This window comes from Pelodiscus sinensis, chromosome 1, assembly GCF_052426305.1.
Source record: "Pelodiscus sinensis isolate ZL-2025 chromosome 1, ASM5242630v1, whole genome shotgun sequence".
Classification (NCBI taxonomy): domain Eukaryota; kingdom Metazoa; phylum Chordata; order Testudines; family Trionychidae; genus Pelodiscus; species Pelodiscus sinensis.
In genome coordinates this window covers 244,580,631-244,601,110 of record NC_143052.1, presented here as the reverse complement: position 1 = coordinate 244,601,110, position 20,480 = coordinate 244,580,631, and the positions used below count along the sequence as shown (strand labels likewise).

Genomic DNA, 20,480 nt, shown 5'->3' with positions numbered 1-20,480 from the left:
AAATGTAGTAAAAGCTGCTGGGCTCTTCATACATTTAAAACGCACAGGTGCAGCCATCAGTATGAGCCAGGACTGCTTGGTCCCTGATCATGCTGAGTCCAGCAGTTCAGCCGTGGCCGCCGCAAACAGAGACTGCTGCGGAAACAGCCCTTGTTCACAGCAGCCAGAGCTGGCCTCGGACAGCGGCTGCTGCCCCGACCGCCACCAACAGCAGCTGCTTGGAGGCAACAGCCCCTGTGCAGGGACAGGGGGGAGGGGGAGAGCCAACTCCCCACAGATAGGGGCTGCTTTGCAGCAACTTCCCCTAACTCTCCTCCCCCCGCTGCCTCTGATAGTGAGAAGTGCCTGTAGTGGGAACCAGTGGAGCAGGGACTAAAGCAGCCCCCAGTCGCACCGTTTTCCCGCTGCGTCTATGCCTCACTTGCCCCCCGCGGAGCCAGTGCTGAGAGGAACCGGCTTAAAGCCAGCTCCCCCCAGCATCGGCTTCTGCTCTCCCTCCTTGCTGCCTCTCTCTGATAAAGACAGCAAGGAGGGGGGGGGGGGAAGCGACTAATCAAGTTGCTACTCGACTATCCGATAAGCATTTGCTTATCAGATAGTCAACCAGTCCCTTACATCCCTATTCCACACCACCTCTTCTGGTGGCTACCGTCTATGTGTTCGTTAAACCCACTAATGAACACAAACGGGAGCCACCAGAAGAGATTGCTGTAGCAGAGTTAACTAAGAAAGCTGCTTTTGGCAAAAGCCTATGCCTGTCTAATACACTTTTACCATCCACCAGGATCACAGAGGCTCCTGGCCCTTGATATTTGCTGAGATAAAGGTCTATTTGTTTTAATAAGAGAATGGCATTGGAAGATATAGGTCAGTTCCATATCAAATCTGGCTTCGTGCTAAATGAGATAAGACATGAAATCTGAAAAAAGTAGCATCCTCAGACTGTAAAAGAATATGAAGAGCCTATGTTTTAACAAAGCAGCATCTGCTTGCCTGCTGACCAGTTTAATAGATAGCATGAATGTTGTGTTCCAGAATGCGTATCTTTGCTCACATAGTTTAAGACAGGAGTATCAGATTCACCATTTGAAGAGAGCTGAAATATACCTTTTGATTATGGCCCATTGTCTTGTCCTTTGGCTTCTAAGCAACCCTTGAGTAAGAACAGATTTCATATCCATAAGTAACGGTTAACATGCCAAAATATGACACAATGAGCACAAAGACCCCAATTTGAACAATGGAAACAGTTTCTGCTGGTGAGAGAGATGCTTTCAAGGAACAGGCAGTCCTGTGGCACCTTAGAGGCTAACAAAAATAAATAGGGTCATGAGCTTTTGTGGGCAAAACCCAGCTCATCATCTGATCAGGTGGGTTTTGCCCACAAAGCTCATGATCCTATATATTTTTGTTAGTCTCTAAGGTGCCACAGAGCTGCTCGCTGTTTTTAAAGTTACAGACTAACACAGCTACCCCTCAGACTTTTTAATAAGCTTTCAAGCCTAGAAACCTCTTTTTCAGGTCTGGAAAACTGGGGAAGGCATTCCTATACGGGACAGGATTTAAACCAGGGATGCGGAACCTTTTTTGGGTCGGAAGCCACTAACCCACAGAACAATCAGGCAGGGGCTAGGGAGGCGGCAGGGGAGCTGAAGTGCCAGCATGGGCTTCCCAATACTGGGGGAAGACCTAAGCCTCAGGGGCCAGATCCAGGCAACCCAGCGGCCACATCCGGCCCCTGCGCCTTAGGTTCCCCACCCCTGATTTAAATACATGATAAAAGCATGTGTCCATGTGTTTTCTTGAATCAGGGCCATAATGAGTTATAGCATATTAAACACCCCCACACACGAAAAATTCTCTATTTTATAACAATTACCTTAATTGTAATGTAGTTTTTCAATGATTTTGACATTTTTTCTTGATTTCCTTTAACAAGCAAATGCCCTGGAAGAAAAATATGGTTAAATTAGTCTGCTTCTGCATGAGTAGTGAATGTAAAAGCAAATTCTGCTTTGAGGAACTGGAGGTAAAATATACTTGGATTGATTTGTCATAACCATTTCAATGCAGTGCTCTGTGTCTTTAACCACCAAATCCTGCACCATTAGGCACCCAGGTTTCTGGGTGGCCACATTTTAAACCAATCTAAAGAAATACTAAGGGGCTGCGCCCCCTGCTTGCTACGCTCACCACCACCCCTTTGCCTGCCACAGCCAGATCGTGGCCTCTCCTCCTAGCCACGCCACAGCAGGAGGGGGGCTGCCACCAGCCATTTCTGCAGTCAAATAGGGGCTGGACCGCGGGTCCTTCCCCAGGATCGGGACCAGGATAGGACACTGCAACCCCGACTGGGGCCTTGTTGGCCAGGCTTCATTTTCAATACAGGCAGTCCCCGGGTTACATGGATCCGACTTACCGTACATCGGAGCCCTACTTACAAACGGGGTGAGGCAACCCCGCACTAGCTGCTTCCCCCCAGCAGACCAGGGAGATGTGAACCTAGCGCCCCCCTCAGCAGACCAGGGAGACGCGGAGCGGCTTTTCACAGCAGACAGCTCAGCTTGAGAATAAAGAACTGAGGGAAGTGAGGTGTGGGAGAATAAAACTGAGCTCTGGAGAAATGTTTGGCTAGAGTTTCCCCTACAATATGTACCAGTTCCGACTTACATACAAATTCAACTTAAGAACAAACCTACAGTCCCTATCTTGTACGTAACCCGGGGACTGCTTGTACAATGAAATATGTCCAACACAAAAAGGTTTCAACATTGTCTTTATTTACAGCAGGGATGGAGAGCCTTTTTTGGGTCAGGGGCTACTGACCGATAGAAAAATCAGTTAGGGAGCACACAAATGAAAAGGAAAAAGCGCCCCTCCGAAATCCCCCAACACTCACTGATGCGGCCACCAACTAAAACACCTCACTCCTTTGGCGTTCCAGCCTCATGGGGGGAGGAGGGGGAGCAAGACCGAAGTTCCAGGCCTCAGGCCAGATTAACTCTTCTAGGGTTCCAGGATTAGTGGATTTTGTGGGCCCCTCTAGGTTCTAGGACGGGGCCAAGAATGAGGGGTTCAGTGAGCAGGACAGGGCTGCCAGTGAGTGGGATAGGGATGGGGGTGCAGGATGTGGGCAGGAAGTAGGGTGCAGGAGGGGCTGAGGGTGCAAGGTCAGGGTTGGGGGACAGTGTGCAGGAGGGGGCATGGTGTCTGGCTGGGGGCAGGGGACACGAGTGGGCTGGGAGTGTGGGGTCTCGGCATGACGGGTGGGAGGCACTTTACTTGGCTTCGGGGCCCTCGCTGCTGTAGCCCAATGCGTGGCTGGGTGGGAAGGAGCAAGTCTGGGCTTGAGAGACAGACTGGGCTTGCATCACACCGGGGCGGCTCAGCATTGGGCTCAGGACACAGCCACTCAGGGCACAGCAGAAGATGGGGGGTAGGGCTGGCCAGGAATGTGGGGCACCTCGCCCTGTACTTGCGCTTCTCCCGAGCCTGCTGGTCCAGCAGCCCATGAGTGACAAGAACAGCAGCAGCACAAGCAAGCGGCCCTGAAGCAAGTTGCGGCACCCCAGGGCGTGGGAGCCTGCCTCCATTCCCAGAGTGGGAGGGCTGCGCCCCAGGCCTCGCACCAGCTGAAGCAGTCTCTGGGCCAGGGGACAGGCCGCCTGAATGGCTGCAGCCAGAGCTGAATGGCCAAGACCCTTGGGAGGTGGAATCTGCTCAGGCTGGGCTGCCTGGGAGCTTTGCTGGTCCCCAAATAATGTCCAGGGGAGCGAGCCCACAAGAGGGCAGAGCCTGTGGACACAGATGATGTATAATGTCATTCTGCTGTCCTGCAGGACATGTTCATATCTGAGAGACAGAGAGAACAAATGGAACGAAAAGCAAGCTGTGCCCAAACACGTCTACATAATCACATGGCGGTGAGTGGGGGAAGAGTCTTACTGCTTGACATCCTATGGTAATATTTAGAGGCTTGTATAGCTTCCTCACAAGTATATCTTCATGCAAAGCAAAACATTTTCCAATCACACTTTTATTCCATTTTTGAATTTAACACCATAGCCAGACAACTAATTCAGAAGCTTTGCCTTACAACAGTGCCCACACAAAATGGGGACATTTCAAATTAGGGAAAAGACACACAAATTTAGGATTGAATAGGAGCAGGTGATCTTAATGCTGGCACTATGTAAAGAAAGTCACGTATACTAGGGATGTCAAATCCCATTGAATCAGTTAACATTATGCTATATCAGTTAACTGCCTGAACAGGGCTAGACGGACTGCAGAGGCACCACAATGCAGGCGGGAGTAGCTCTGGCCTGGACAGAGAGCCCCCGCACTTGCGGAGTGGCGTGTGCTGCTCCGGCCAGGCTGAAGCTGCTCTGGCTGAGCTGGAGCACCTAATGCCCGCGGTACTGCAGTACCGGTACTCTACCCACAGGGGGCTGCTCCAGCCCATCAATTAACCGTTAACATCCCTAACATATATACATTGAAGATTCTTTAAAAGAACTTGAAAGCAAGCCAGGGATTTTGAAAAGCAATGAACCGTTTTTACCAGCAGCTTCCCAAAGTAAGGGTAATTGGAGGAATTTCCCTTGTGAACATCTGGGCTTAGAACTGCTTCAGGAGCTAAAAGTGCTGCAAAAAATTGATGGGAAGATCACAGAAGAGTGAACTAAAGGGGCAGTTTAAATATATGTTGAAAATAACATGCTGCATCAGGGACTGCATCCTTTTCACATGCAACAGGTATTTCCCTGGCTCCCCCTCTAACGCAGCAGAGCAGTCCCAATTAGCAGAAAGCAAGATCTTTAAAATGCAGCCCCTTTGAAAAACCTGATTATGGAAACTGTATGATCCTTGCCGCAACATATTTATACCTCTGAACTGTGATGCTGTAAACCTGACATCTCTGCCAGAAAGGATAATTAGATCATCTAGCCTTGGATAAATTCCTCCCTTCCTGCTGCAATCCGTACTGAGCAGCACAGACTACCAAATTCTGTTCATGGGGAGCAAGAGAGTTTATTTATTGCTGTCATGCGATTTAAAAAAGGTGGTTGGCAGCAGGACTTTCAGAGAAGGGACCTCTGTCTTGAAACCTACTGTCCACGCCCACTTTCGTCCATTACAACTTGAACTTGCCAGATATTTTATCAAGTTGGGAGGATGGTTAAAAGTTAAGGGTTAAGAGGGCAGAAGTTAACTGGTAGTGGGGACTTAAATCATCCCCACACACCAAAATGAATTTAAATGTGTAGAGCGGGGTATTTTAAATTAAACTCCACGTACCCCCCGACTCTTTAATAGCTGAACTTTACAAACTGAGGTATATTCTGGGTTTCCAGACCAGAGGAGGGACAGCAGTCATCTATATTTACTCCTGGGGGAAACTCTGCACCACTGTGCATGTACAGAATTCATGTCTCCCACAGATTTATTTTCTCTACAGAATAATATATTCTGCTAGAGAGGTGCTGCAATTGCATTTTTTCCCACCAGGGGCTGCTGTGGCACCAGAAAATAGGCAGCTAGCTCACTAGCAGGAGCAGCCAGCCAAGTCAAGGGAAAAAGCAGAGGCTACTTTTTCCTTACAGTGACATACCAGAGGTGCCAGGTGAGGGGACGACAGACCAATTGGGGCACACAGAGCTGCTTGTGGAGCTCACAGACTGGGGGTCAAAATAGTGGAAGTGACAGGGATAGACTGACAGGGCAGATGTGCCTGAATGAATGCGAGAAACTAGGTATTAGCCAGGACTTAATTAGGAGGCTCCCCAACTCTTTAGCCATCCCTCTCTTCCCTCCCACAAAAAACAACTGTTACATACTTCTCCACCTCCATACTCAACAACCCTCCAGATTCTCTCATAGGGTGTGTCTAGACTACATGCCTCCTTCGACGGAGGCATGTAGATTAGCCAGATCGGAAGAGGGAAATGAAGCCGCGATTAAAATAATCGCGGCTTCATTTAAATTTAAATGGCTGCCCCGATCTGCCGATCAGCTGTTTGTCGGCAGATCGGGGGAGTCTGGACGCGATGCCCCGACAAAGAAGCCTTTCTTCATCGACACAGGTAAGCCTCGTGAAACCAGGTTTACCTGTGTCGATGAAGAAAGGCTTCTTTGTCGGGGCATCGCGTCCAGACTCCCCCGATCTGCCGACAAACAGCTGATCGGCAGATCGGGGCAGCCATTTAAATTTAAATGAAGCCGCGATTATTTTAATCGCGGCTTCATTTCCCTCTTCCGATCTGGCTAATCTACATGCCTCCGTCGAAGGAGGCATGTAGTCTAGACACACCCATAGGCTCCCAGAAGTTACTTCCCTTTCCCTAATCTCCTCTGTTACTCCTGACTCCTCTGAGCCTTTGCAGTGTTTTTGAGGGACACGGGAAATATATTTTTATATTTTGAGTTTAAATGAATCAATCCAAGTTCTGTATTAACATGCCTAGTAAGGAATCTATTTATCAAAAAAACATTTCCTAGTTCTGTTTCTATTGTCTGTATTGTTACAAAACATAGTTGCTGGCAGGTATTTTGAAATAAAATTGCCACAATAATTGAAACTGACATGATTATTTTGTTATGTTAGCAAATGAAATACGTAGAATTTTAAAATAAGGTGCCCACAGCTTTTATTTTTTTGGCGCAGAATTCCCCCAGGAGTATGTATAGCACCTGGGAGAGCATGTAGCTCAGCTCAACATATATAATGTCATCCACATTTGGTAGAGCTCTTTTCAGACATATACTCATACTCTTGGGTCTTGTTTACATTAGCAAAAACATGCACTGCTGATAATGAGCATAAGGAATTTGTGCAACTAAGTTGGTACTGAGCATAGCATAGCTATAAGTGTAGCCAAGAACAAAGCACTCAGCACCACTTAAAAAAATGTGATTAAAAGCCTTAAGCCAGCTGTTCACATTAAGGGACTAATCCTGCAATTGCACCTCCCATTCAACTCGTAGGTATTCAGTTCCAGTCAGGATCTGGCACAAAGCACGGCTGAAAGAAATATACTGTGCTGTGGATAGGAACAACAGAACTTTCCTTGTTAGTAAATTACAATAATTCTGTACTCCATCTAGTTATTACTAGTCCTCACTCAAATTATCACTCTCCCGTGCCCATCTTACACAGCAATGAGAATGCTCTTCAAGGATAGTATGTGACACAATGTTTTGTTTCTCCTAAACAGCCATAGAGGTTCCACTACTTGTACTATTAAATAGCTTAATTGACTGGACAAATTTTACATTATTCAGTAGATAATACTGAGTTGCCGGGGGAGAGGGCTGTGCGCGTGCACACACGAACGTACACAAAACAAAAGCAGGGCAGTTTACAGAGGCAGTGTGCTGAGTCTTGGGGGGTACGGGATGTTGAGAGAAAGGCCTGGTATGGTAGCAGTTTGTAGCAACTCCTGTGGCTGGTTAAGGATCAGTGATGATAGTCTCCAGGAGGAAAGAATCCAACCCCTTCCTCCTCCTCTGGAAACAATTTGCTCAATGCACAGTTTTAAGGGTAGGAGAGGAATCAGAGATACACAGGTGTGAGACTGGCTCTGCCATCAAAACAAGATTCTCATTGCAGGAATTTGTCTTTAGTACTAGAAAATGTGTTAAGAAGAAATTCTGATCTATTGTGAAAAGGCCAACATTTTCAAACCTGGGCAGCTAGTCACTCACCTGCTCAGTGCCTTGATTTCCCCATCTATAAAAAGTTGATCATACTGAGCTCTTTGAAAAGTGCTTTAAGATCTGCCACTGAAAAGCACTGTACTGGATCAATATATCACTATTCAAGTTAGGTGCCTAAATGAAAGGGGCCAGACTGTCAGAATGATTGAGCACCTGCATCTCTGACCTCAGCAGAAACTCATCCTGCCTTGCACTGTGGAAAATAACTCCATTTTCATGTGTGTGTCCATCTATGGATTTAAGTGCTTCTTTTTAGGCAAGCAAGGTTTTAAATTTTTGACCAGAGTATCTATATCACATGGCTTCATAATAAGGCACTGGCAACATCTGAATTATTTCAGATCCGGCTCCGCTATAAAAAAAAAAAAAAAAAAAATCTCACTGGCAGTGGATGACTCCATTAAAGAATCTAAAATATCAGGATTTTCCCAACAGTGGAGTGGTGTCCTTCCCACAGGATGAGCAGTGTAAAAATAAAATCCTTAGAAGAAGATTTATCCTCACTGCAGAGATTTTCTTTTAATGGGGACTGCTTTTATGATTCTGAGCCTGCCAGTATTCCAGAGCGTTAGCAGAATTATTTTTGAAGCTGAATCATTTATCCTAAATAATTCACCACCTCCTCCTCCAGCAGCATTTCTTAACTGAGAGAATGTAATTTATTGGCTTCTAGAGAATCATCATCTAAAGTCTCACTGGGACCCAACTTTTTTGCTTAGAGAACTCAGAATCCTTAATTCTTTCCTAGACAAGAATGTTTCTACACTTTGATTTACAACATTTAAGAATAAAACTGAAAGGGTACAGCCAATAGAATCCTTCACTGCAAAGCAGTGAACACCCTTCATCAGGGAAGCCACTAAACTTGCTTGGATTTAGAGAGCAAAGCTCACCTCTTGTGGATAATGGACTGCTACAAGACAATCTCCATTTGTGGATATACAACATACTCCGCATGGGGAAATAAAACCATCATTCAGTTTAACCAATGCATATGCTAATATATGAAAAAGTATGAGCCAGAATAACGCTAATTATTATTTATATTGTCATAGTGACCCTCTGATGCTAGACACTATACAAACCCGAAGGCTATGTCTACACTGGCGCATTCTCATGCAAAAAGCTCTTTTGTGGAAGAGTTCTTCTGTAAAAACTCTTCCAGAAGAGAGTGTCTACACTGGCATGTGCTTTTGCTCAAGAGCATCCATGCCAGTGTAGATGCTCTCTTGCGCAAGAAAGCTCTGATGGCCATTTTAACCATAGGGCTTTCTTGGGCAAGAAATTCATGTTGCCTGTCTACACCGGCCTCTTCTGGAAGAGCTCTTGCGCAAAAGGGCTTCTTCCTGAACGGGAGTGTCAGAGTTCTTGCACAAGAAGCCCTGATTTCATACATTAGAATGTCAGTTTACTTGCGCAAGAACACGTGGCCAGTGTAGACAGGCAGCAAGTTTTTGCGCAAGAGTGTCCACTTTTGCGCAAGATCGCACCAGTGTAGATAAAGCCAAAAAGTCCCTTCCCCAAGGAGCTTTCTAGTAAGTTTTAAAATTTCAGTTGGTTCCATTAAGTGCATATTTGCCTATTAACAGGCAAAACAAAAATGGACATTTTTATATTGACTTGGAAACTAATACTTTGCAGTCACAAGTTAGGAATTATTTTAAATGACACACAGCTAAGCATTAGAGCTGCAGCTGTAAGAATCCAGTCATGAGTACTGATTACCGGTATATCTGTAATCTCAAATAGTTAAACTCAAACTCAAACTCAAACCGACTGGGTTTAACCAACAGTGGCATTTGGAAAATTGATCAATTGTAGCTCCAATATTATAGATATTCCTAAATGCAACAAAAGTTTCCTCCAAGCAGAACAACCATGGGAATTTCAGTTCTACTGTGCTTTTGTCTCATTCAGATTACTTTGCAAATCTCCATCATCTTAAATCTATTGTTTAAGCCAGGGCTGAGCAATAATTTTTGATGGGCAACGCACTCTAAGATTTTGGTAAGTGGTAAAGGAACACACTTTTCTTTGGAGAGGGTGCAGGGTCTGGGACAGAGGCTGGGTGCAGAAAGGAGCTCGGGGTAGGGTTTGGGGTGCAGGAGGGTCTGGATGTGGGGTCTGGAAGGGAGTTTGTGGAAAGGAGGGAGCATGCAGAAGTACATTTTGCTAACTTTGTCCTTGAATTATTTCTTTTCTCCCTCTGGCTAGTGCTGACAGTGCCATATTATGATTACAATCAGTTAAGATGCTATAGACTAGAACAGTGTTTCTCAACTTTTTTTTTTATAAAGTATCCTTTAAAAAAATTGTAAATACCCCCAGTACCTACAGTTTTCAGACACACGCACATTTTTTCTACCATTACAACACATTTGTTTAAACAACTTAATTGTAGTCGGGTGGGCAACTAAATTTTGGCTGTAAAAAGTACAAAAATAATAAAGCGCTGTAAAACAAAAATTCAATTTTCTCCAAATTTCAGTTGTATTGACATACCCCCCCCCCATTCCCCAGACTTCTCTCGAGTACCCCTAAAGAGACTCATGCCACTGGTTGAGAAACACTGAGCGAGAAAAATGGTTTCCCTATTTAAATGAAGTTCACACTGATAAAAGAGTGTTATAGGAAGCTAGAAAGAACTCGATGAGTTTATGACAATTTAGACAAACTAATGAATTGCTCTCATGGCTTTAGAGGGAAATTTAAAGATAAGGGATTCAGTGAGTAAGTTCCAAATAAACTGGGCAATACAACTATAGTGAGTTGTGGAGAAACAAGACTGAAAAAACAACTAAGAAGCAGATGGGAGAAATCTTTGTTTGAAGTTATTTCTTTTCAGGATGCCAAGGACTCCATGACAGGAGACCATAGAAAGGAAGTCAATTATAGATTGTGTTAGACAAAATCTTGTTTCTTTTTTCATGACCGGAAATAATGCTGTTAGTAGATAAAAGCATAATTTAGTAGATTTAGGGAACTATATTTATAAATACTGTACTGCCATTCTGATTACAGTATTCTATTGAACGCTTCCCAGTGCACCTGATGCCAAGAGATAAAGGACTCAGATTGATTTGTAATCCATCACAGGTTGTTTCTGAAAATTATAATTGGACGTCATCTCACAGAATTCTAACTCAGCTACCTACTTTACTCATGTTCCTCCACATTTTGGGAGTTCTGATTTCAAGGTGATGTGTTTTTCTATGTTTAGTAATATATGTACACATACACCTAAACAAACTTTTCTATTTTTCTGGAGAAATAAATATTAAAAGTGACACATCTGAAGGAAAGCAGGTGAAGGATGAGCGAGAATTCACATGGCAATGCAGTGTAGAGTTCCAAAAGTCTAATTACAGTTTAAAACTCCTACATTTCTGAACTTATTAAAAAAAAAGAGTTAATTTGTATTATTTAAGGTAAATTTCATATTATTTAAGGTAAATTTCAATTTCAAAGAAAACAGAAACTCGGTCATTGTAGCAGTGCATCTGTATGTAGAGGTTTTCTCCATATTTCAAAGCACAAAAGCATGCCATGGAAAACAGAAAGCTAAATACAAAAGACTAATTTTAAACTATTACTTACCAGAATGTAGAAAATAATTCCCCCACTGTTCACACTGATGATAAACCTCACACTGTGCAATTTCATTTTCATGATGTGGGAAAGCAAGATCTATGCCACCAGTATGAATATCCAGTTGGCTTCCAAACACTGCACTGTAACAATATTTTACTGATCAAAAACAGATCACAAGAACCTTTGTAAAGAAATGCAGTATTTAACAGAACAAAACACTTCCAGTCCAAATGCTTTCTCCAGTTTATTACAGTAACAGAACAAACATTTTAAGAAATACTAAAACCTCAGCAATCTGTCTGGCTAGTTTCACTTTGTGCAAAAATGAACATGTTTCTTTACCATCAGCAATTTCTTATTTTTGTTTAGATTCAAAAAAATTACAAATAGGCACATTCTTTCCTTGTTCTAGTTATGAAATCCACATCAATCATACATGCATGCAATCATATGCATGTGCAGAAAATTTAAAAATCTCAGAAATCTGACCTTGAAATTGTAGAGCATTCAATATGCCAACCAGGTCTTCCTTTTCCCCAAGGAGAAGCCCAGTACGGTTCTTGAGGCTTGGCCGTCTTCCACAAGGCAAAATCTTTGACATGTCGCTTACCACTATCAGCTGCCAATAATTTATTATTTATTAACAGGATAAGTCTCCAAGAAGAGCAAATGCATGATGCCATTGATAATGTCAATCTGGGGAACTATCCAGATTTTATTCTTGAACAGACATACACTTTAATTTCCCTTTTTTTTTTCCCCCCCTATCCAGAACAGACATATTGTACACATAGGTATGTCTACACTTGCTCCCTAGTTCGAGCTAGGGTTGCAAATGTAGCCGACTGAAATTGCTAATGAAGCGGGGATTTTAATATCTTGCGCTACATTAGCATAATCTCGTCCGCGCATTATTCTGCTCAACAGCTGATTCAAACCAGGAAGTGTGCTCCGGGACGCGTTAGTTCGAATCAAACCCCTTGGTATGAACTCACATTACTCCTCATTTTTAATTAACATTACTCCTCAAAAAATGAGGAGTATCGTTACTTCAAACCAAGGGGTTTGATTCAAACTAACGCGTCCCGGAGCGCACTTCCTGGTTCGAATCAGCTGTTGAGTGGAATAACGCGCGGACGAGATTATGCTAATGTAGCGCGGGGTATTTAAATCCCCGCTTCATTATCGATTTCAGTCGGCTACATTTGCAACCCTAGCTCGAACTAGGGAGCAAGTGTAGACATACCCAAAATGTTCAACAAAAATATTCTACCATGAGCTAGAAATGGACTCATTCATCCACAGGCCTTTAACCCAGAAAGGATCATTAGATCATGTAGTCTGAACTTCCTCTGAAACACCACTAAAGAATTTCACCCAATTCACCTTATATTGGGCTCAATGACTTATATATGACTAAGATATCTCAATTTATTTAACTATAAGGGTCCGGGCTGATTTTAGCTCCCTCTAACAAACCCACACCTAAAATATTTCTAACTATTCCATTCAAAGATAACCTTCAAAATAGAAAAAAAAATAACGACCATTTTTTCTTACTGCGTGTATTTAAAACTTCTTCAGCACAACATAAATATCCGTGAAATAGTTACAAAAGAACTATCACTAAGTAAAAGAAGCACTGTATGTATTGTTTTAGCCTTTCATACACATGCTAGTGAGGTCTCAGAAAATGCATTTAACTGATACAATGTAATGTTCCAAACCAGTCAGTATCAACATACCCATTTCCTCTTGTACATCAGGGTAAACACTAGTAAACTTTCCATATTGGTCTCCCCTAGACTTGACATCAAAATAAACGTTACCTGTTAGAAAACAAACAGTGAGGTTTATTACAAAGATGGGGTATTCATTTTGCCAATGTGATAAAAGGATAAACACTCTTCCTGAGCAAAGCATCTGTTGTGTGCCATTTCCTAAAAGAATCATTCTGCTCAAAGTAACTGCAATAATAAGTGTGTGCACTTCCCTGTCTAAGCTTCCTCAAAGGCGCGCCAGATTAAGCTTGCTGCTTGCACATAGAAAAAATAATCTTAACTGCCAGGCCTACAAACCTACCCTATCATCTGAAAGTCATACTGGGTTCTTTCATGTTCAACTGTACCCTTCGGGACTCAAATGAAGTCTCTCACGGGCATACTTAATGTATGGCTTAGGTCCCCCAGAACCGCCATCCCCAGAACCACCAGCCCTGCTTCTAAAACCCCACTACACACACTATTTTGCAAAAGATGAAAGCGAAAAGGGGATGCACACCTTCCCGCTGGGACAACTAGGTGTGTGCATAACAACGTCTGGGGTAACAGAATGTGCCAGTTCCACGATTTTCCAGCCCAGGATTCCCCCCATAGGAAATATATAATACCATTCATGTCCTTAAGGAATTAACTCTAAAAACCTCAGTTACAATTAAATTATACAATTCTAAGAACGGCCATACTGCATCAGATCACATTTAGTCAGATGCCTCTTCCTGGATCCTGGTATGTTCTTCCTTAAAATGTTTTGAACCAATTGTACAGTTAGTATTTCACATCTTTTTTGCTGCAGATTCAGAAATGTGTTTCTTAATTTCTCTGTGTTTTCAATTGTTTTGCAATTTTACACTGCATAGGATTTTAGTACATAAGGACATATGGGGTCAAACCAAAGGTCCATCTAGCCCAATAATCAGGCTTCCAATAGTGGCCATTGCCAGATGCCCCAGAGGGAATAAACAGAACAGGCAATCATCAAGTGATCCATCCGCTGTCGCCCATTCCCAGCATCACACAGAGAGACTAGGAATATCATTCCCGCTCATCCTGACTAATAGCCATTAATGGACCTATCCTCCGTGAATTTATCTAACTCTTTTGAACTCTGTTCAAGTCCTGAACTTCACAACATCCTCTGGCAAGGAGTTTCACAGGTTGACTGCGTTGTGTAAAGAAATACTTCCTTTTGTTTGTTTTAAACCTCTACCTATTAATTTCATTTTGTGACCTCCTTAGTCTGTGTGTTATGGGAGCAAATAAATTTTTTTTCCTTATCTACTTTCATCATATCAGTCATGATTTTGTAGACCTCTATCTTATCCTCCCTTCATTGTCTCTTTTCCAAGCTGAAAAGTCCCAGTCCTATTAATCTCTCCTCATATGGCAGCCCTTCTATAACCCAAACATTTTTGTTGCCCTTTCCTGAACTTTTTCCAATACCAAGAAATCTTTCTGGGGATGAGGTGACCATATCTGCACACAGTATTCAAGATGGGGACACACCATGGATTTATACAGAGACAATAAGATATTCTGTCTTATTCTCTATCCCTTTTTTAATGATTCTGTTCACTTTTTTGACTGCTGATACACAGTGAGTGGATGCTTTCAGAGAACTATCCACAATGACTCCATGATCTCTCAAGTAGTAATAACAACTATAAAAAGTGTATTGAAGTTAACAGCATTTTCCTTGTCAGTTATCAATCAATGAAAGAAATACAGGTTGAACCTCTCTAGTCTGGCAATATCCATGGTCCAGCATGATTTTAGTTAGCTGGATGTCCACTTATCATGGGTGTGGCCAAGTTTCCTGCAGTTCAATAAGGCTTGTTTACAGCCACCAATCCTGGCTCTCAATGTTCTGTGGTGTTATTTAGCTCTAATTTACCCCAAGGGTCCTCTAAGAGCATTTGGCAATGCTGCTAAATAATGTTGACCACCTATGCTTTGGCAGATTCTCTGATTTGGCACTGGTCTAGTCCCGAGGGTACTGGACTAGAGGGGTGCAACTTGTAGTACTGAATATCTGAACTGACAGCAAAGTGGTATGGTCACAACTCCAATTAAGAGAATGAATTTCCAGCATACACATTAATATCAAACTGTACTGCTAGAAATCTTACCTTTGGGGGTTGTATAAGCATGTCCACTAGCAATTATTCGTTCTATAAAAGAAACTATCTGAGGAATATTTTCAGTCACTCTCATGTATACTGTTGGGGGAAGAACCTTAAATAAAGAAGCAAAACAAAGAGGCTGCTGATAAGCTGTTTTAGTGTATGACAATACCAGATGTTTAAAGGAACATTACCAACTTAAGAGTACATCTCTCTCTCAAAATGTTGTGTATATTATAATTACACACAACAGCTAAGATGATTATAGCTGAAAAGAAGTACTGAAAAAAGCATTTTTCTCCATTTCCCCCCCAGCTTATTGACTTTGTGCATCTGAACGAACTTTTTGCATGGACTTAAAAGAGCTTTACATCTGACTCAAACGCTGACTGACTTCAGTGAGCTTTAAATCAGGCTCTTTCTGTAGATTATCTATCATGTTCATTACAGTAGTGCTAAGAGAGAATCAAGAATGAAGCCCCAAGGCACAGCCAAAACACGGGCAGTATATGTGTAGTTCTATCCTGAAGAGCTTACAACTGTTCATTTATTCCTTGAGACAGTTTCTCCCTTGCTAAAAGATACATTCAGGGATCAGAAGAGATCTCATACAAATTTTAAAAATTTTCACTCTGTACTATTTAAAGGATGATTTATCAGAAGCTAGTCATTTAAATTATATTTCAAAATCATGTTGTCATTGTCCCCTTAAAAAATAAAACACACTTTATAATAATTTCAGTTTTAAAAGACCACACATTAAATATTTGCACCTTTAATGCAGCCATGTCTTGTTTAAAGTCTTCTTCATAAACCCGGGCAAGAGCTAATGGTGATATATCCATCTGTAGAAGAGAGGCAGATAAGTGACTCATAAATCAAAATAAAATAAAATATTATAGTTGTATCAGTTACTGTCAAATTGGAAGAATTATGGGGCCCCCGAAGGATAAAAAAGCAGGAATGTTTACTAATCTAATATTTAGTACAAAGGCTATAAAAGATAGTTATAGCATAAAAGTGATATTTAATTTACCTGTTTGAATTATAGTAACCTTTTAGTCCACATCTTTCTATACAAAGTCACTACAAATTAAGGCCACTAACCTTTTATTTTTATATAGTAAGGGGCTTCACTTCCAATGCTAAGACTACCTAATGTCCCTGGAGCACGAAAGTAATTTACAACATTTACTGATAACATATCATTTATAGAGCAGACAGACATTAGACAGAATATTTTTATCATTGAAAATGAGTATTTTTGAACTTTTCATTGCTGTTCCTCATATATTTGAATGTAGTTGGAGAAATGAACTGATAGTTAATAGTTTGGAAAGTACAGTAACACTCCAACAATATGTACAAGTTTTTAAGGAGGCTGTGTTGACAGCTAGACATGGATCTTTACAAAAGTTAATAAATAAGTGGAGAGCAGAAATACAGAGCCAGTTTACAATTGTTATTACATTTGTCTCAAATACTCATGATAGCCAGGGCTTGAAAAATTCACTAGAACATAGTACTTCCACTTGCAAGAGAAGGTTATCTCATTACATTTTGCAAGAGCTATGTTTCTAGTCCTTATGTTTTGGAACATACTCTGCTGCATGTGAGCCAAAGGAAGGCTGGAAAAACTTAAAATACAACTAATAGTCTATCAGTACCTTAAAGACTAACAAAACATGTAAATGTTCATCTGTTTGCACTTGGATAGAAAGATGACATCTGTTTGGATCTGTGCGAGTTTCTTTGTGTAGTGGAATTTCCACTCCATACAGCTGGATGCAGTACCTTGGATGTTCAAAAGCTTCAGGGGGGTAGCCCAGCTGCAGACTAACTGAAAAAACTTAAAAAACAACAAATAGTTTAGCAGTACCTTAAAGACTGTTTTATGAGTCTTTAAGATGCTGCTAGACTATTCGTTGTTTTTAAAGTTTTTCCAGTTACAGACTAACTTGGCTACCCCTGTAAAGCAAAGAAAGGCTGTCTTTCTGAATTGGCAGACAAGAGCAACAGAATGAAATGAACAGAACAAAACTCAATTCTATTGCTGTCATTCAGAATTAGGTGACCAGAAACACATCAGGTTTATTCTGAAGTGCTTATCAGGAATGTTATAAGCAACTGAAAGCAGGCACTAGGATCAAGATTTTCAAAGGTGATTTTGGATGCCTAATTTAAAACATTTTAAAGTTGCCTGATTTTTCACTAGGCTGGCACTTAGCACAGTGGTTCTCAAATATTTGTACTGATGACCCCTTTCACATAGCTTGCCTATGAGTGCGACCCCTCCCCTGATGAACTGAAAACACCTTTTATATATTTAATACTATTATAAATTCTTGAGGCAAAACGAGGTTTGGAATGGAGGCTGAGAGCTCATGACTGCTCCTCCCCCCCCCCCCCATGTAATAACCTCGCAACACCATGAGGGGCTCCAATCTCCAGTTTGAGAACCCCAGGCTTAGCCCTTTTTGAACCACCAATTGGAGCAGCTAGGAGTTTGGATGAAAAATGTAGAATCATAGAATCCTAGAACTGGAAGAAACCTCAAGAGATCATCAAGTCCAGTCCCCTGCCCTCACGGCAGGAACAAGCACCATTTAGATCATTCCTGATAGATGTTTATCCAACCTGCTCTTAAATATATCCAGTGATGGAGACTCCACAACCTTGTAGGCAATTTATTCCAATGTTTAACCATCCTGACAGGCAGGAAGTTCTTTCCTAATGTCCAACCTAAACCTCGCTTGCTGCAATTTAAGTCCATTGCTTCTTGTCCTATCATCAGAGGCCAAGAACAATTTTTCTCTCTTCTCCTTGTAACACCCTTTTAGATGCTTGAAAATATCATGTCCCCTTCTCTGTCTTTTCTAAACTAAACAAGCCCAATTTTTTCAGTCTTCCCTCATAGGTCATGTTTTTCAAACCTTTAAAATTTTTGTTGCTCTTCTCTGGACCTCCTCCAATTTCTCCACATCTTTCTTGAAATGTGGTGTCCAGAACTGGACACAATACTTCAACTGAAGCCTAAACAGAGCAGAGTAAAGCTGAAGGATCTTGCCTTGCTCACAACACTCCTGTTAAGAGGAGGCTGATTGCTTTCAGATGAGAGAAAGCTTGGTGTGAAAGAATAGCTTCTTCTCCCTTCTAGCAACCAAAGAGGGAGTTGTTTCAGACACTAAATGAAGCTCCAAAATTAATCGCTGAGCAAGTTCTAGGAGCCACTACCCTGGCAGGAATGTCAGCATGAGACCTATCAGTGAAATTTCCCTCCAGGACATTGTTTCTCAACCTCACTAGGAGAGCCCTTCCTCAACTTACTTACTGACCTGCGGCTCTGCCAGAATGCATTGTTAACAGGACTTGAAAAACAATCAGGTTAAAAATCTAGAGAGTAGAAGGAATTAACAGTAATTACAGTAAAACTCCATTAGTCCGGCATCCAATGCTCCAGGACTCCTGATGGTCCGGCACCATCAGGAACCCGGAAGTGCTGGGGCAGCCGGACAGGCTTCCCCTATTCAGCTGCTGCTGAAACTGATCAGCGGCTGAATCGGGGACCCCTGGGGCAGAGCAGCTGAGGTCCTGCCGGGTTGGTCCCGCAGCGCCGTCCTTTGGCGCTGCGGGACCAACCTGGCAGCACTCCAGCCGCTCTGCCCCAGGCGTCCCCAAGAGCAGCTGTGGTGCTGCCGGGTTGGTCCCGCAGCCCCAAGGGGCAGCGCTACGGGACCAACTGGGCAGTACCCCAGCTGCTCTGTCCCCCAAAAGCAGCTGGAGTGCTGCTGGGTTGGTGCTGTAGCGCTCCCCCTCGGCGCTGCGGGACCAACCCGGCAACACCCCAGCTGCTCTAATGCAGGCATCCCCGATTCAGCTGCTGCTGAAACTGACCAGCAGCAGCTGAATCAGGGACGCCTGGGGCAGAGCTGGACTATCATAAGTGGGGGCTATGAGGAGTCTGGGGTGGCATCCCCTCCCACCCCACTCCAGACCTCTCATAGCCCCCCCTTCTGATAGTCCGGCATATCTGATAATCCGGCACCCACTGGGTCCTAAAGGTGCCGGATTATCGGAAGTTTACTGTAACAGCATGAGAGTATAAGGAACAAATCTTTCCAGACAAAACAAATGGCTTTTTGGACTGAGTTATAAAGTGGAGGAGAATGAAATTATGTCATATATCTAGACTTCGGTAAAGCGTCTGACACAGCATCAAGAAATCTTACTTCAAAAGTAGGTAGACTTCCTTTGGATATGGACTAAAAACTGGCTGAAGGTCTAAAAATAAATGATAATGAGTAATGCCCACTGAAAAAGAAATAGGGATCCTACAGAGCGAAACAAAAGGTTTGGTGCTTGATAAGTCTTATTAAAAAAGATATTTAGTGAGTTAGAAGAATTAGGGGAAATTGAAATAGATGAAAAAAGGCCTGTTAGGTCATTTAATACATCCTCCTGCTAATGCAGATATGCCCATATGAGGTGTTATCCAGAAATGCTTTATCCTCATTGGCAGGGCTCGACAAATAATGTAATCTACTTGCCTATGGCGAGTAGATTACGATCCGGAAGAGCCAGCGCAGAATGCAGAACAGCGCAAAAGCGCGCGGCTGGCGAGCAGGGCTCGCCACCACTTGACAAGCCCTACTCATTGGAACAAAGAGCAAGCTAAATCACATCTGAAGACCATGTTCACAGAAATGTTATGAAGATACCAAAGAAAAAAGAAAAAACACAAAAGGTACCCAGAAAAGTTATAAATGTGAGATCAAAGCATCATATTCTGGGTTTCTCAGGGCACTGTTTGACCAAGAGATGTTCCGGGAGCTGTACCAAACCAATGAAGAGAACTAATAGAGAAAGGCACATGCTAAGCAATCTAGAAGAACCGTGGTGCCCACAAACTGTTAAATTGAGGTTTGGTTCTGTAAATACATAGCTAGGATTTATATTTACAATAATTTGTGCGCCTTCTACTACCTATGCTATTGTTACCACATCTCTTCTAAAGACTTTCCCACCCAATATTACGACAAACCTACAGTCCTAATCAGGGTTTGTTACTGACTGTTACTAACATAGTGGTTTTCAAACTACCGGTCACAACCCAGTCCTGGGTCATGGAATGTCAGGCACTGGGCCTCATTGCTGCAGGAGGATCACGTGACCAGTGGGCATGCTTAGGCAGCTACCTGCCTGTCAGGGCACTGAACACTATGCTGCGCCCCAGAAGTGGCTGGCAACAAGTTCGACTCCTAGGTGGGGC

The 20,480-nt window shown here is 42.7% G+C and overlaps 1 protein-coding gene across 4 annotated transcripts in view; it reads right to left on the bottom strand.

The window, feature by feature from the left end:
• CARS2 (cysteinyl-tRNA synthetase 2, mitochondrial) overlaps positions 1–20,480 on the bottom strand; it is a 64,089-nt gene that overhangs the window by 23,326 nt on the left and 20,283 nt on the right. For all 4 annotated transcript variants that reach the window (XM_075918559.2, XM_075918552.2, XM_025182911.3 and 1 more), the window contains 6 exons: positions 15,985–16,056; positions 15,218–15,323; positions 13,056–13,139; positions 11,800–11,929; positions 11,317–11,450; positions 1,880–1,947 (listed from right to left, as the gene is read on the bottom strand). In XM_075918559.2, coding sequence (XP_075774674.2) covers positions 1,880–1,947; positions 11,317–11,450; positions 11,800–11,929; positions 13,056–13,139; positions 15,218–15,323; positions 15,985–16,056 — 594 coding nt within the window. The remainder of the gene's footprint in view (positions 1–1,879; positions 1,948–11,316; positions 11,451–11,799; positions 11,930–13,055; positions 13,140–15,217; positions 15,324–15,984; positions 16,057–20,480) is intronic.